This window comes from Amblyraja radiata, chromosome 2, assembly GCF_010909765.2.
Source record: "Amblyraja radiata isolate CabotCenter1 chromosome 2, sAmbRad1.1.pri, whole genome shotgun sequence".
In the NCBI taxonomy this organism is placed as follows: Eukaryota; Metazoa; Chordata; class Chondrichthyes; order Rajiformes; family Rajidae; genus Amblyraja; species Amblyraja radiata.
In genome coordinates this window covers 18,199,592-18,216,794 of record NC_045957.1, presented here as the reverse complement: position 1 = coordinate 18,216,794, position 17,203 = coordinate 18,199,592, and the positions used below count along the sequence as shown (strand labels likewise).

The 17,203-nt window shown below is 44.6% G+C and overlaps 1 protein-coding gene across 6 annotated transcripts in view; it reads left to right on the top strand.

Moving 5' to 3' along the window:
* Positions 1–17,203, top strand: part of ppp1r9a (protein phosphatase 1 regulatory subunit 9A) — a 124,398-nt gene that overhangs the window by 35,671 nt on the left and 71,524 nt on the right. For all 6 annotated transcript variants that reach the window (XM_033042457.1, XM_033042420.1, XM_033042447.1 and 3 more), the window contains exons 3-5: positions 6,099–6,219; positions 11,136–11,240; positions 11,566–11,701. In XM_033042457.1, the coding sequence (XP_032898348.1) occupies positions 6,099–6,219; positions 11,136–11,240; positions 11,566–11,701 (362 nt within the window). The remainder of the gene's footprint in view (positions 1–6,098; positions 6,220–11,135; positions 11,241–11,565; positions 11,702–17,203) is intronic.

Sequence of the window (17,203 nt, the reverse complement as noted above, 5' to 3'; positions counted from 1 at the left end):
CTTACCAGTTTGAAGTTTGATCTTTATTTTATGAGGAGTTACGTTGAGGGATTACGTGCCCTCCGCTCCCAGCCCTCATTAAGATCATCTGGTAGTTCTAGTCTTCTTTCATCTTACTATCATACTTCAGTCACTATTATTATCTGTGATTTCACACCGCTGCTTTGAAGATTGACGCACGTGCGGCTGAACGGGCCTTCTTCACGTAATCCCTCATCGTAACTCCTCATAAAATAAAGATCAAACTTCAAACTGGTAAATTCTCGTTTAATCTTACTATTACCTACGACTAACATGCCGACTAAACCTACGAGTAAAAAAAGTATCGATTTTTTCCATGGTGACCTTTTTTTACTCGCGGGCATTTTTCAACATGTTGAAAAATACGGCGCGGCCTAGCTGAGACCTCGGGTACACGGGGACTACTCTCGCGCATGAAGGAGAGTTACAAAGACCTCCTAGGACCTCGTGTCGACCATGCTGCGAGTATGAGTCAAGGGAAAACTTGCCAGAACTCACGGGTTAGGTCGCCCAAGTGGGACAGGCAAGTGGCACATAATCCAAATCCCTTCATTCTCTGCATATCCAAGTGACTATCCAAAGCCTCAAACACCACTATTGTTACTGCCTCTACCATCACCCTGGCACCATGTTCCAGGCATCCACCAGCGTGTTAAAAAAACAACTTGTCCCATACATCATGTTTAAACCTACTAAAAACAAAACAACATAATCAAGGAAAACTACATTAAATATTCTGCTGCTTACATAGCCAGATAGAGAAAGTGAATATGATCAATTACAAGTGTAACTTGTAATTATTTCAGTTCAGTTTGTTGTCACATGTACCAAGGTACAATGAAAAGCTATTGTTGCGTGCTAACCAGTCAGCAAAAGGATAATACATGATTACAATCGAGCCATTTACAATAAACAATAGACAATAGGTGCAGTAGTAGACCATTCGGCCCTTCGAGCCAGCACCGCCATTCAATGTGATCATGGCTGATCATCCACAATCATGACACCATTCCTGCCTTGTCTCCATATCCCTTAACTCCGCTAACCATAAGAGCTTTATCTAACTCTCTCTTGAAAGCATCCAGAGAACCAGCCTCCACCGCCCTCTGAGGCAGAGAATTCCACACTCACAACTCTATGTGTGAAAAAGACACAGTATAGATACATGATAGGAAATAACGTTTCATGCATGGTAAAGCCCGATCAATGATAGTCCGAGGGTCACCAATGAGCTAGGTAGTAGATCAGGACTGCTTGATAGTTGTGGTAGGATGATTCAGTTGCAACAAAAAAAGTTTTTCACTGTACCTCAGTACACGTGACAATAAACTAAACTAAAAAACTTAAAATAGCCTTCTTCAGAAGTGCTCAGTGTTGAAATACATGCTTATCTTTTCACATCTTCTATTTCTTGATTTTGAAATTTTGATTCCACTCATAGCATTGAAGAAAATTCACATATTATATTCGCTGACAATGTACATTTTATAGTTCATTGTATCTTCATCTTCTTGACTTACCAGCTTCAGTGCAGTTAACCTTCCATTCCCTTTTATCATCTCTTCCCCATTTTTAGCTGAGTGGACTATTCTGATTTCACCATTTGTCTGCCGTTGGTAGCTAGTGAAATCCCAGCATTAACTTAAATTTTTTTTGTTAAAAACCAATTCAATAACCAAGGTTAAGATTAAAAGAACAAGTACATCTATCTATACATAACTAAAACTCTGATCTTGTGCTCTTCCGGTTTGCGCGGTTTTTCTATTTGTGCAAAAACGGTACACGATAGAGCTACGATTTTCCGTCAGCTCACTCACCGTTCTCCTGTGCTGCGAATGCAGCACGTTTCGTTCCGATCGGTAGTATATTGTAAAAGTTAGCGAGGTTTAAAAGTTAGCGCAGACCGATCTCCTCTCCTGCCAGTCAGCGCCACGCGAATTGGTCTCTTCTGTCACTCCCCGGGACGGTCCGCCCCTTCCTGCGCCATCGTGTCTTTACTGGAGCTGGGATGGCTGGCGGAGGTCTCCAACAGGGCACAATTTTCGGAGGGATCGGAAGCGGCCTGGCGCGGAGTCGGAGATGTCGCCAAACGGAAAGCGGAGAGTCTGATCCCGGCGGAGGAGAGTGTCCAGCACCCGCTGCGAGTCCCAAAGAGGGAGGAGGGGAGGAGGGAGAGTGGGGGAATAGAGGGAGAGGAGGGGGGGGACTAGAGGAGGGGGGAGAGTAGAGGAGGGGGGAGAGTAGAGGAGGGGGGGGCGAGCAGAGGAGGGGGGGCGAGCAGATGGGGGGGGCGAGCAGAGGAGGGAGGGCGAGTAGAGGAGGGGGGAGCGAGTAGAGGGGGGGGCGAGTAGAGGGGGGGTGCGAGTAGAGGAGGGGGGGAGGGGGAGTAGAGTGGGGTAGTAGAGGAGGGGGGTAGTAGAGGAGGGGGGGAGTAGAGGAGGGGGGGGAGTAGAGGAGGGGGGGGGGAGTAGAGGAGGGGAGGAGTAGAGGAGGATGGGAGGCAGGGAGTGGGGAATAGAGGGAGAGGAGGGCAGATGGGGGGGATTGGGGGAGATGCGGAGTGTGGAGGTGGGGGATAGAGAAATTGGAAGGGGGTAGGGAGGAGAGAGGAGTAATGGAGGGAGGGAGGGAGTGACTGAGGGTAGGGGAAAGGAGAGAAAGGCGAGGGAGGGATTGGGGGAGGGGAGGGGGAGAGGGGAAAGAAGAGGAGGGGGAGACAGTGCTACGGATGAGGGGAAATGAGCTGTGCCTGTGCAGTTGGGGGCTATGGGTGAGTGGTGGAATATTGCGTTGGGGGACCAAGCCTCCTGTGTGACACTTAGTCTAGTGTTGTATAAAATCGGTGGAGGGAATGGACAGGTGACATTTTGGATTGGTTCCCTTCTTCAGTCTGATAACATTTGAACAAGTACATGGATATCAAAGATTGAGAAGAATATGGGTCAAATTCAGTCAAATGGGACTAGCTTAGACGGGCTTTTTGGTCAGCATGAAATGAGATGGGTCAAAAGGCCGGTTTCCATGTAGAAGCAAAGCACTGCAGATGCTGGTTTATACCAAAGATAGACACAAAATGCTGGAGTAACAGCAGTTCTGGCAGAATCTCTGGAGAAAAGGGATTGCCTTCAGTCTGAAGAAGAATTCCAACCTGAAAATTCACCTATCCATTTTCTCTAGAGATGCTGCCTGACCTGCTGAGTTACTCCAGTACTTTCTGTTTATCTTAGGTCTATTTCCATGCTGATCGACTCTGCGAGTATTATAAATTTATTTTATAACAGATATCTGTTATACAGACGTCTCTAACATCAGGCAGTTTCACATTCATAAATACTGATCGTATTAAAAATTAGATCAATTAACAGAATTAAATCCCCCCCCAACAACTGGAAAGGGATTTGAACTCTTCTCTGGATAAGACCCAAGAAAATGCTGTTAGTTGGATCATTGTTTTGTACAAATAAATGGATAGAGAAGTGATCCATCTTCATGGATAGGGTGTGCTTTTTCAAAATGAGAGAGCTATTGGAAAGAAACTAAAGACAAGAATAGCACAGTCAAACAGTATTTTATGATACCACTAGATCTGCAGATGGATTGTTCATAGAGTACTGGATCAGATATGTCATGAACCCACAGCACAGAAAGACAGTGTTTCAAGGACTCAAAGGCACTCAGTTGGAGCTAAGGGAACTAATCACCTAGAGAAATATAGTGGCTTAGAGAAAGCCAAAGGCTTTTCAGGTGGAATTTACAAAGTACAGTTGTGCAATACGATGGCGGTGGGAGAACGAATGTTCAAGATGTTGAATGAGACGACTTCAAGAAGGTAGCTTTGATCTGGTTAATGGTGTTGCACTTATCTGTTTTTGGTGCTCCACTCATTCAGGAAAGCAAAGAATATTCCATACTCCAAACCCGTGCATCATAGTTGAACAGTTGTTGAGTGGAAATAATTGGGAAGAAAATGCTGTTAGTTGGATCATTGTTTTGTACAAATAAATGGATAGAGAAGTGATCCATCTTCATGGATAGGATGTGCTTTTTCAAAATGAGAGAGCGATTGGAAAATCTTCAGACTCGGCATCCCCATTATGCAGCCCTGTTACAAGGCGCTGCTGGCAAGGGCTCTCCCATCTGCCCAACACTGCCATATCTCCAGATGTTAGGGTGTATCTATCTTGAGCCTCCTCTCAATGAGGCTCCATCCTGGTCAACTTCCTACATTATTAATTTTACCGGAAGGGAACCCTCCCGGCACCAGGACTGACCACTTGGGTCGATTTACCCCATATCTTGGGGACCTCTGCGGTCTGGGCACTGCATAGCTGGTGGATTTCCCCTCCCCTGGGAATCCCAGCACCCTTATATATTACCGGAGGGAAAACCCCTACCGGCACCATGGTTGACCGTTCCGGTCCGTTTAAACCCCTTTCCTGGGGACCCCTGCGGTCTGAAAGCCGCATAATTACTGGATTCTCCTACCCAGGAACCCCAGTATCTGTGTATATTTTGGGGAACAACCTCCCGACACCTGGCATCTCTATTATATCGGGGAAACCCCCTCCCGACACCCGGCATCTATATTTTATCGGTGTGGGGAAAACCCTCCCGACACCCGGTCTACTGGAGGTGCCCTCCACGGGAACCCCAGCCTAAATATCTATCTTGGAGGGAAAACCCCTCCCGACTCCCGGTCTACTGGCGGCCCCCTTCCCGGGAAACCCCAGTATTAATATTCATATCGGGGGGGAAGCCCTCCCGGCACACGGCCTACTGGAGGTCCCCTTCCCCGGGAAACCCCCGCATAAATCTTTATTGTCGATGGGAAGACCCTCCTGGCACCCGGCCTACTGGAGGTCCCCTCCCTGGGAACCCCAGCGTCTCTGTGCCTATCGGAGGGAAACCCTCCCGGCACCCGGAGCGCCTGGAAGCCACTGACCCCCGTCAGCGACTGACTTCCGCCACACCCGACAACCCAGCTACCCGCTCTTTGCGGCAAGAACCGGGGTTTCCCCACAGCCCATAGCTGGTTCCCTCGTAGGGCCTCGCGAATCCTCCGGCAGGAAGCCTCTGGAACAAGAGGTTCCTGCAAGGAATAAAACAGGTAAGAAAACAGGCTTACCTTGCGTTTAAAACTTACCGGGCTGGGGAGCTCCTGCTCCCCAACCGGTCGCCTGCACCAATGCGTCTGACGTAATGACGCACGTGCGGCTGAACGGGCCTTCTTCACGTAGTCACTCACGTGACTCCGAAGTAAAATCGAGGGTAGTTGAAGGTAGTTGTAGATAGTCTTCAGCATAGTCGAAGGGAGGTCGAAGGAAATCGAAGGAGGTCGTCTTCACTCTCCACTATTTGGTGTTCAATTTTCCCGAAGTTAGTCGTAGCTAGTCGAAACCAGTCTTCGACATTGTCGAAGGAGGTCTTCAACATGACATTTTTTTCAAACTCTCCTAAACTCTTCTGAACTCGCCAATTAGGTCGCCTAAGTGGGTCAGCCCCTTTAAGTTTAGATTATGTAAGATTAGTTTGTTTTAGCGTCATGTTCAGCACAGACATCATGGGCTGAAGAGCCTGTTCCTGTGCTGTACAGTTCTGCATCTTTTAGCTAATTAATTGAGTGAAGCATACCCTTGGATATAACAAGATAATGTCCCAGGGCTACCATTTATTCATTATTATTGCAACATTATATCTTCCGTAAATTTTATGTCCACAGATTCATTATCAAGTCTTTGCAACTTTGCATCAAGTGTTTTGTAAATTGCTTGATGTATTCTTCTCAAATAATGATAGAATAATGGGCAGATAATGCAGTACTGACACAATGCTGCTGTAAAGTTGTTATTTTATCTTGCATTTATTTTGAATGTTATCGGTATTAAATATTAGGACATAGAAATTCATCATATGAAAAAAGAGCAAAATCAGCTCAAGATTAATTTGCACAAGGATGGTTGTTCTATCCTAGTTAATAAAGCTTAATGTTGGATAATGAAGTGAAGCATTAACTCATATTTTCAATGTATTGTTTCAGCTTGACCCCATGACATTTAATTATCACTGTTGCTCCACAGATGAGGATGGTCTAGGTATCAGTATTATAGGAATGGGAGTTGGAGCAGATGCAGGATTAGAAAAGCTAGGAATTTTTGTGAAGACCGTTACAGAGGGAGGCGCAGCTCAAAGAGACAGAAGGTAAGAAAATAAGTCTATATGCTTGTATCATTTGTAGGATTTCTTTTGTACACACAAGTATAGAACAACTTTAAGTATAACATTTATAAGATGTGTAGTCTAGATATCACTTAAGTTGTCACTCTTTACATGTCTTTCATGCTTAGCTGTGGTTAACTACCAAACTGCAGGGCAATATAGAGTGACTTCAGTGTTTATTGATGTAAAATAAAAGTGACCTCTTTCATTGTGCAAATTTCTAAGTTTCTTAAATTATTGTTTAAATATATCATATTGGCTAGAAATCTGCGAAAGTTGAACCTGCAAGTAAATTGAAATGATCTGCTTGGTGCTTTAATTGAAATTCTTTGGAAATACTAGTTTTGCACTTATGCCAGCTCATTCATGATTGAGGATGGTTATGTTTTCAAAACCAGCCCTTTGCCATTTAATTATGTTTTGACTGTGTGGTAGAACTTTCAAGTTTTATTCTGATTCATTGCTTATGGGAATATTTAATTTTTCATTCTATTTGGGTGTTTGGTCATCCAGTGGCTTTGGGTTCTGTTTTTATTACATGGTTGACTGGTTCTACAATAGGACTAGGTAGACAAAATGCTGGAGAAACTCAGCAGGTGCAGCAGCATCTATGGAGCGAATGAAATAGGCAACGTTTTGGGCCGAAACCCGTTGCCTATTTCCTTCGCTCCATAGATTTATGGATTTATGAGAGGGAAATCATGCTTGACTAATCGTCTGGAATTTTTTGAGGATGTAACAAGTAAAATGGATGAAGGGGTGCTAGTGGATGTAGTGTATCTAGACTTTCAGAAAGCCTTTAATAAGGTCCGCACGGGAGACTGGTGACTAAAATTAGAGCACATGGTATTGGGGGTAAGGTGTTGACATGGATAGAAAATTGTTTGGCAGACCGGAAGCAAAGAGTAGGAGTGAACGGCTCCTTTTCAGAATGGCAGGCAGTGGCGAGTGGAGTGCCGCAAGGCTCGGTGTAGGGGCTGCAACTGCTCACCATATATATTAATGATTTGGAAGAGGGAATTAGGAGCAACACTAGCAAGTTTGCGGATGACACAAAGGTGGGTGGCAGTGTGAACTGTGAAGAGGATGTTAGAAGCTTGCAGGGTGACCTGGACAGGTTGAGTGAGTGGGCAGTTGCGTGGCAGATGCAGTATAATTTAGATAAATGTGAGGTTATCCACTTTGGCGGCAAAAACAAGGGGGCAGATTATTATCTCAATGGGGTTAGGTTAGGTAAGGGGGAGGTGCAGCGAGACCTGGGCGTCCTTGTACACCGGTCACTGAAAGTTGGCTTGCAGGTACAGCAGGCAGTGAAGATAGCTAATGGAATGTTGGCCTTCATAACAAGAGGATTTCAGTATCGGAGTCAAGAGGTTCTTTTGCAGTGGTATAGGGCTCTGGTGAGACCACATCTGGAGTATTGTGTACAGTTTTGGTCTCCTAATTTGAGGAATGACATCCTTGTGATTGAGGCAGTGCAGCGTAGGTTCACGAGATTGATCCCTGGGATGGCGGGACTGTCATATGAGGAAAGATTGAAAAGACTAGGCTTGTATTCACTGGAGTTTAGAAGGATGAGGGGGTATCTTATAGAAACATATAACATTATAAAAGGACTGTGGGGCGAGTCCAGAACCAGGGGCCGCAGTTTTAGAATAAAGAGGAGGTCATTTAAGACTGAGGTGAGAAAAAACGTTTTCACCCAGAGAGTTGTAAATTTATGGAATTCCCTGCCACAGAGGGCAGTGGAGGCCAAGTCACTGGATGGATTTAAGAGAGAGTTAGATAGAGCTCTAGGGGTTAGTGGAGTCAAGGGATATGGGGAGAAGGCAGGCACGGGTTATTGATAGGGGATGATCAGCCATGATCACAATGAATGGCGGTGCTGGCTCGAAGGGCCGAATGGCCTCCTCCTGCAACTATTTTCTATGTTTCTATGTTTCTAGATGCTGCCGCACCCGCTGAGTTTCTCCAGCATTTTTGTCTACCTTCGATTTTCCAGCATGTGTAGTTCCTTCTTGAACATTTTGTCTACAATAGGCCTGTTGACATCAACTTGCTTTGAGCTGATGCCAATTCTACTGTCATGTTCACCTGAGGGAGAGGAAAGGGGGTAGAGGCTGATCTGTGTGGTGGTCTGGGCTGCATTGTGGGCAAAAAGGCTGTGATCGGTGCTTTCTATGGTGCATTTGAAGATACAATACAATTACAATACAATTCAATTTATTGTCATTTGGATCCCTTGAGGTCCAAACGAAATGCCGTTTCTGCAGCCATACATTACAAACAAATAGACCCAAGACACAACATAATTTACATAAACATCCATCACATTGCTGTGATGGAAGGCCAAAAAAAACTTATCTCTCCCCTGCACTCCCCCCCCGATGTCAGAGTCAAAGTCAAAGCCCCCGGCGGGCGATGGCGATTGTCCCGTGGCCATTAAAGCCACGCCGGGTGATGCAAGGTCGCACACCGGGTCTTGGTGTTAGAGCCCCCGGCGTGCGCTCGCAGGGTCCCGCAGCCATTCCAAGCCGCGCGGGGCGGTGCTGTAAGGCCCCGCTCCAGGAGCTCTTCAACCCCGCAACTCGGGCGGGAGAAGTCGCCGTTGCGGAAGCCCCGAAAAGCGGTCTCCCTCCAGGGACCCGCGGGCTCCCGGTGCCGCCCGCCAAACCCGCAGTTGCAGCCACCGAATCTCCGGGGGTCAGGTCGCAGCAGCGTCCACCACAGCTCCACCCGCTCTGGACTCGGCCAGCTCCGCGACGGTGAGGTGAGTAGTCGGCACCACAGCCCCGGTCTTCCTGTTGGAGGCCGCTCCTCGTTGCAGCCCCAACGACAACGGAGACCCGACAAAGAAAAGGTCGGGTCTCCCGAGCAGGGAGAGATTTAAAAGTTACCCCCACCCCCCCCACACCACCCCACCCCCCCACACACATACCCCAACAAAAAATAACAAAAACTACATAAAAACATAGACATAAAATAATAAAAACGCAGACGGACTGCAGAGGCCGCTGCTGACGAGAGTCGCGCCGCCTACCGGCTCCAGGATATTGGTAAGAGTCATTGGGGGCATGCTGAACTTCCTTAGGCTTCTGAAAAATTAGAGATATTGGTGTGCATTCTTGGCCATAGCTTCAATGTGATTGGTCCAGGACAGATTGTTGTTGAAATTGAAGCTCTTGGCAATCTCCATTTAGGCACCATTGCTGACTGGGGCATGTACATTATCCTGCTTTCTGAAGTCGATGTCCAGCTCCTTTGTTTTGCTGACACCATGTCACTAAACTCTCTATCTCCTTCCTGTACTCCATCTCATCATTGTTCGAGATCTGGCCCTCTGCAAACTTGGGAATGGAGTTAAGAGAAAACCTATGTTGCACAGTTGTGACTTTGTAGGAACTATAGTAAGGGGTTGAGAACATGTCCATGTGGGAAACTGATGTTGAGAATTATAATGGAGCATGTTTTGTCACCCACTCTTGCTGTTAGTGGTCTTTTGGCCTGGAGGTTGAGGATCCAGTTGCAGAAGGGGGTGTTGACTCCTAGGTCCAGGTTTGATGGTGAGTTTGGTTGGGATTATAATGTTGAGAGGAGAGCTATAATCAATAATTAGGAATCAACATTAGTGTTCAGTTATCCAGATGTTCCAGTGATGAGTGTAGGGCCAGGGAGATGGCATCTGCCTTGGACCTGTTGCCATGGTAGGCAAACTGTAGATCAAGGCTGTCTTGGAGGCTGTAGTTATTAGGTGCCATAACCAGACTCTAAGCACTTCATGATGGTAGATGTCAGAGTTACTGAATAGTAGTCATTAAAGCCTTGTTTTCTCTGGCACTGGAATCAGTATGGACATCTGAAAGCAGGTGGGCATCTCAGAATGGAATAGGGAGAGGTCAAAGATGTCAGCAAATACCCCTGCCTGCTGTTCCACACAGGCCCTGAGGATACTGCTGGGGATTATAACCAGGCCAGTTACTTGCCACTGGTTCACTCTCAGAAGGTGAATATGTCTTCTGCGACAGTCTTCCATCGACCTTCAACCTAATAATGATACACCCCGCCACAGCTTTGTATTACTTAGCACCATGCTAACAAAAATGCCACGTTATTAAACTTAAGTATGCTCCCAGCTATCGCACCATTGAGGTCATGTCAGATGGACACTATAAATCACTATCCAACATCTTTGGGAGAAATTATTGAAAATTGTTCCTAGCAATAACAGAATTTTGCAAGGGCTTGGAAATGAGCCGTGGTGGGGGTTGATGCCTTTATTAAAGTGGCTGCAACAGAGTTCGTAATTAACAGCAGTGCAGGGATCACTGAGAAGAACAGAGTGTTTTTATTTAGCGTTTCTAATTGCTTCTCACTTACCTGCTACTCACAATCGCTTTGGATGTAAAACACCAGATGATTTAAGCAAATTCTTGCTTGACTCTCCTATCACAACAATAATACCTTTCCATTATCAATTAGTCAGATTCCAGGTTTACCAGGCACTGGCAGTTCAGAAAGCCTGGCGGCTGGAACTAACGTGTGTATAGTGGGTACTTGTGCCGAGGACAGAGGGTGCTGGTTATCATTTGATGATGCAGTGATTAAGGATAACAGTAATATTCGTTGCATCCCATTCCTATAATTTCATGATATTTTACCTTATTGTGCAACTTAATATCCACAGCCACTGATTTGGATGCTAACATTCAATATGCAGTAGATGCATATTGGTGATAATGTACATTAAAGGGAAATTGGAACTGCTTTCTTTTTAAGATTGTTATGGCTTAATTTACTGTTCAAACCACTGAAATCTAACATGTTTTTATCCCCTTCATTTAGTGTGCACAATGATATATAATTATCGCAATTTTCTTGCTGATTTTTCTATGAAACAGAATTCAGGTCAATGATCAGATTGTGGAAGTAGATGGAATCAGTCTGGTTGGAGTTACCCAAAGCTTTGCCGCTACTGTTCTACGAACAACTAAAGGCAAAGTTAGGTAAGGAATGTTTCATTTACCCACAGCAGATCTTGGGTAATGTAACCATTGCGATATCCTGCTGGACAGCACCTGTAAACAAATATATGTTTAGAAGCTTTCATTTTTAGCCTGAATTCAAGATAAATTGGAGTGATAATTTGGAACATTCTATATTCAATAATATTTGCTCTGTGTGGATGAGGCTTAAGCAGTTCAAACATAATATATAAAGTAGTGCAATAGCATAGAGAGAAAATATATTTTCTTAATGTTTATAATATTACCACAAATCATGATGAGTAACAGTTGTTCAAAATTAAACAAAAAATCGTATGTTCTTTAGGTTCCTCATTGGCCGAGAGAAACCTGGACAGAGCAGTGAAGTAGCTCAACTGATCAGACAAACTCTAGAGCAAGAACGGCATCAAAGAGAACTGCTTGAACAGCACTATGCTCAGTATGGTGAGGATGATGATGAGGTAAAAATGAAATTCACAAACTGGTAATTTGTTTCTTGTTTGCTTCATGATGATGTCTACACTAACTTGTCTGAGCAAGTCATGGTCTTGTTCAGTTTGCATGCATGGTAGCTGTTGGACAAATCTGGAACCAGAAAGCAAGATCTCCTCACAAGCAATTTGGACTTTGGTTTAAATGTACTAAATGTCTGAAATACAGTGGGAAATCTTTGTTTTACTTTCTATCGAGGAAAGTCATGCATACTTGATTACAGTCAATACAGGAGTACAACAGGTAATGCAACAAAGATAAATGAAACAGAGGGCAAAATATAATATTACAGCTACAGAGAAAGCAAAGATTAAAAAAAGGGCCTCAACAAGGTAGATTGGGAGATCGACCTTCCTGACTGAATAATTACAACATTCGGTGGATAATAATATTTTTACTTTAGTCTCAACATCTAGAGTTGCCATGTATAGTGCTTTTATTTAGTGCAATTGGAGCATCTTCCTTTGTAATAATAGGACATTGTTCAAGTTTTTAAAACATTTCTATGGATCTTTGAGGAAAATTAGTTATTGCATTGTGGACTGGCTCAGATTCCCTCTGGGGTTTATGTGCATGGAAGAGATGTATACTTTCACAATGATAAATGCGATGATCACCAAGATTTAATGGTTAATCTATAATCACTCTCCAAGTCTGCAAATGTTCATGAGATCAGGAGCATCTTTAAAATATTCCTTATTTAAAATGGCCTTAATCAGGAAAGTAACTTTGATGTCAAAGCCTGTAGTTTGAATACCTGGAATATTTTGGAGAACCAATAACTACCATGGAAGTAACGTTCCAGTCTTCTGAGACAATTGTACTTATAGTATAGGCAAGTTGCAGTTTATGGACAATTAAATTGAATTGAATAAATTTTATTAGCCAAATATGTATACATACAAGGAATTTGATTTGCTTGCAAGTAACATCACGATATACAGTAAGCAATTAAGAATAAAACATTATAATTTAAACACAATCACAATTACGTGATTTTTGAGCTTTTCGGTTATCTATATTATGTATCTATTCCTAATATTATTTGCACATATCTATCCCTTGAAATGCCCACGAAGCATTTCTTTCCAATTAAAAATTTATGTTAACTTTAATTATAATTTATCTAACTTAAATATTTTCATCTGCATCCTTCGTCTACCAACATTTTATTTGATGGTGTCAAGTATTAAATGGAAACTGTAGAAGTGTAAAGTAAGTAAGCAAGTTTTTTGGCCAAGTATTCACATACAAGGAATTTGCCTTTGTGCTCCACCCACAAGTAACAACATGACATACAGTGACAGTTACGAATGACTCAGAAAACACTAAACATTAATAATAATAAAACATTAATGATAAAATACCGTTGATCAAGCATGTGAACCAACAAAATACCAGATCAAAGGGAGGCTACAGATTTTTGGCTGTTGAGTAGAGCAACTACTCGTGGATAAAAACTTTTTATATCTGGCTGCGGCAGCTTTGACAGTCCGGAGTCATCTTCCAGAGGGAAGTAATTCTAAGAGTTTGTGGCCAGGGTGAGAGGGGTCAGAGATGATCTTGCCTGCTCGCTTCCTGGCCCTTGCAGTGTACAGTTCATCAATGGAGGGAAGGTTCAGGCAAATAATCTTCTCTGCTGATCGGACGATTCGCTGCAGCCTCCAGGTGTCATGCTTGGTGGCTGAGCCAAACCAGACCATGATGGAGAAGGTGAGAACAGACTCTACGATGGCCATGTGGAATTGGACCATCATTGCCTGTGGCAGATTGTGCTTCCTCAGCTGCCGCAGGAAGTACATCCTCTGTTGTGCCTTTTTTACTGTGGAGTCGATGGTAGCCCCCCACTTAAGGTCCTTGGAGATGATGGTTCCCAGGAACTTAAAAGACGCCACAGATGTGACTGTGGTGTTGTTGATGGTGAGTGGGGTGAGGGGAGGTGGAGCTCTCCTAAAGTCTACAATCAATTCCACTGTCTTAAGCGCATTGAACTCTAGGTTGTTGCTGCGGCACCAGGACGCCAGCTGTGACACTTCCTGTCTGTAGGCAGATTCCTCTCCATCCTGGATCAGTCCAATCAGGGTTGTGTCATCCGCAAAGTTGAGAAGCTTGACAGAGGTGTCTGTGGAGGTGCAGTCGTTGGTGTAGAGAGAGGAGAGGAGAGAGTATGCAGCCTTGCAGTGCTCTATGCTGAGTGTTTGCGGGTCCGAGATGTACTTTCCCAGCCTCACATGCTGCTTCCTGTCTGTCAGGAAGTTGGTGATCCACTGACAGAGGGGTTCAGGCACAGTCAACTCGGAAAGTTTGGAGTGTAGTAGCTCTGGCACAATGGTGTTGAATGCAGAGCTAAAATCCACAAACAGGATCCTCGCATAGGGGCCCTGGCGGTCTAGGATGAAGTGCAGGCTCAGGTTGACTGCATCATCCACAGATCTATTGGCCCGATATGCAAACTGCATATCGTTTCATTTCATTTATTGAATGAAATTTGGCTATATACCCCTCAAAATATAATAATTTGCCATACACATGGGATTTATTAGCAGCTTCATTTATTTTTGTACCATTTCTCCTTAAAGTAGTCCTCATCCCAAAGAATTTGAAGCGTTTACAGAATAATAAAACAGTTCTGTTTGACAAAGGAAATATCAGGTTATTGTATAATAAGTAAAGATCCTGCACAGAAGCATAGTGGAATCTGCGAGCACGTCGAGTGGCTTCTGTACCAGCTAGATTGAGGAGAATGGAGGCACGAATGTCTGGCGCTGCGGCATGATGCGCTGCACGGATATACGCAGTGAAGTTCTCTTCAAAGATGCAGCAACACTCGGCGAGGTCACCATCAAACACTAAAGGTTCAGGCTCACGAAGTGTGCCAGCCATAGTAAAATAACAAACTGAACAAAAAAAAACTAAAATAAACTGAAACCAACTAGGCGAGTAAGGGGTCCGAAATCTATGACACCATGTTGATCGCCGCCACTTTACTTCCATTTGTAGGAGGTGCAGTGCTCCATGTTGGAAGAGTCGAGTTACAGTGCCATCTAGCATCACGTGTCTGCAATCTGAGCTTCTTTATTGTCCGAAAAAATGTGACTTCTCTGTCATTGATGCCTGAAACAAGACATTGATGCCTGAAACAAGACATTGACGCCTGAAACGACCTAGGTCTGGTCCCCTTCGGTACGGCAGTTCATCAACTTCAGGACGCCTCCAACGTATGTTGCTACAGCTACAGAAGTATGACATTGTTCTAACCTACAAACGTGGCAAGGACATGCACCTGGCTGACACCCTATCACGTGCTCCACGGATGACCTGCGAGAAATCATCCACGGCTGAAGACGGCTTCCTTGTCATGACGGTCTCCTATGTTCCTTCGTCCTGTTTGGAGGACTTGGTAGCCCAAACTGCCGCTGACGATACCTTACGATTGCTCTCCTCCATCATTAAGTGTAGGTGGCCAGACAAGCAATATAGATTACCACTCCCAATCTGGCCATTCTTTGCCGTTCGTGATGAACTAGGACTACAAGAGGGCATTATCGTAAAGGGCCACAAAGCTGTAATTCCTGCCTCCTTACACAGCAAATACTTTGATGCTGGCCATGCTGGCTACACAGGTGCAGAGGCAACTGTCCTGCGAGCGAAAAGTATGGTTTTCTGACCTGGCATGACTGATTATATTCGTGAGAAAGTAAAGTCCTGTGCAGTGTGCAACAGTTTGACAACACACCAACAAAAGCAGCCACTTCTCTCACACCCGGTTCCCGACCTCCCATGGTCCACATTGGCAACTGACATTTTTGAGTGGCATGGCAAACAATACCTGATTCTAGTCGACTCGTATTCCGGATGGTTTGAAATTGATCTGCTCAGTAGCTGCACCTCTGCAGGGGTAGTCCAGAAGCTGGCATGCCATTTCTCAGATGACGGGCCTCCATATCAGCTACTGTCTGACAATGGCAGTCTATTTACCAGCCGGTACTTCTAAGACGTTGCTACACGCTAGGGTTTTCGTCATATCACCAGCAGCCCCGAATACCCATAGTCAAACGGGCTGGCTGAACGTGCCGTCAGGAGTGCCAAACAAGTGATGGAATGATCCCACAGAGTAGGATCTGAGACCTGCTCAACCTGCGCAACATCTCCCGCGCCCTGATATTTGGTTCACCCGCCCAGCGACTGATGCCAAGGCAAACCCAAGCCACACTGCCTGTGGCGAAACGGGCACTAGTACAGCATGTGACCCACCATCCGAAATCCAGCCCAGGCCACAACAAAAGAGTAACGTTCAAAAAGGATGGTATGATAAGACGAGTAGACCACTTCCATCACTAGCCAAGGAACAGGTGGTCCGTCTACAAACCAAAAAGGGTCACGACCGCCTCGGTATAATTTCTGGAACTGCTTCCGAACCAAGTTCATATTTGGTCAATGCCGATGGCGGCACCTACAGAAGTAATAGACAGCACATCCTGCCTGTGAACGAACCACTTCCATATTATCCTGACCGCACAGGTATACTTCCATCCCCATCCAGCGGCATCGACCCTTCTATACCACCACTACCATCCGCTACTGATCCGGTAGCTTCGCTCATGGCCATGCCGCCTCCACCCCTGCCAAGGTCTCCAGTTTCATCGCCGGGGATGCATCTCCGGTGATGGGTGAAAATGCAGGACTGGACCGTACGCGTGCAGGTCGCATCTTCAAGCCCACCCTAAAGTACCCGGGTTACGTTTGAACTTCCCCCCAGCTTACTTACACATACTATATGTACTTATGTAATCAGTAGTACCTACATTTTGCATGCGATTATCATATCTATTTTATTAGGAGTTAATTCTTTAAGAGGAAGGATGTTTATTTTTAGTCCAGATCTTCATCCCCACCCTGGCACACCGGTCCAATTAACCGGTGCGTCACTCTCTCTCTTTCGATTTGATGCAGACCATGGGGATGAAAGCACGTTGTGTTCCCTCCACTTGTACTGCAATAAAGACTATGGTCTAACCTCTATGTGTGAGTCTGATCACTCAACAGAATGCAAAGTTGAAGTTACAATCAGATCAGCCATGATAACATTTGTAATGGAGGGAGTAGGCTTGTGGAATGGAGTGATCACTTTATGATCTTAATTATTTTATTTATGTATATTTTTATGATGTACAAAATTGAAGGCCTAGTTATAGCAATGTTACAAAATTTTGAGATTTTAAAAATCAAGTCTGTAATTTGTCCCATCAGATAAAGCATAAAAATAAGTTTAATTTGACACCTAATTCACTTTCATATCTCAAGTATTTCAAAAGTTATGGCCATTTTCATACTGGGAAATGAGCATCTTGTTCCCTATTGATTTTCTATGGACATAACAAAAAAGCTGTGATCGTGAACAGTCAAAAGCCCATAACTTTCTTAAAAATTAAGAGAACTGAATGAAATTTTCAGTTATCATAGATTGAAGC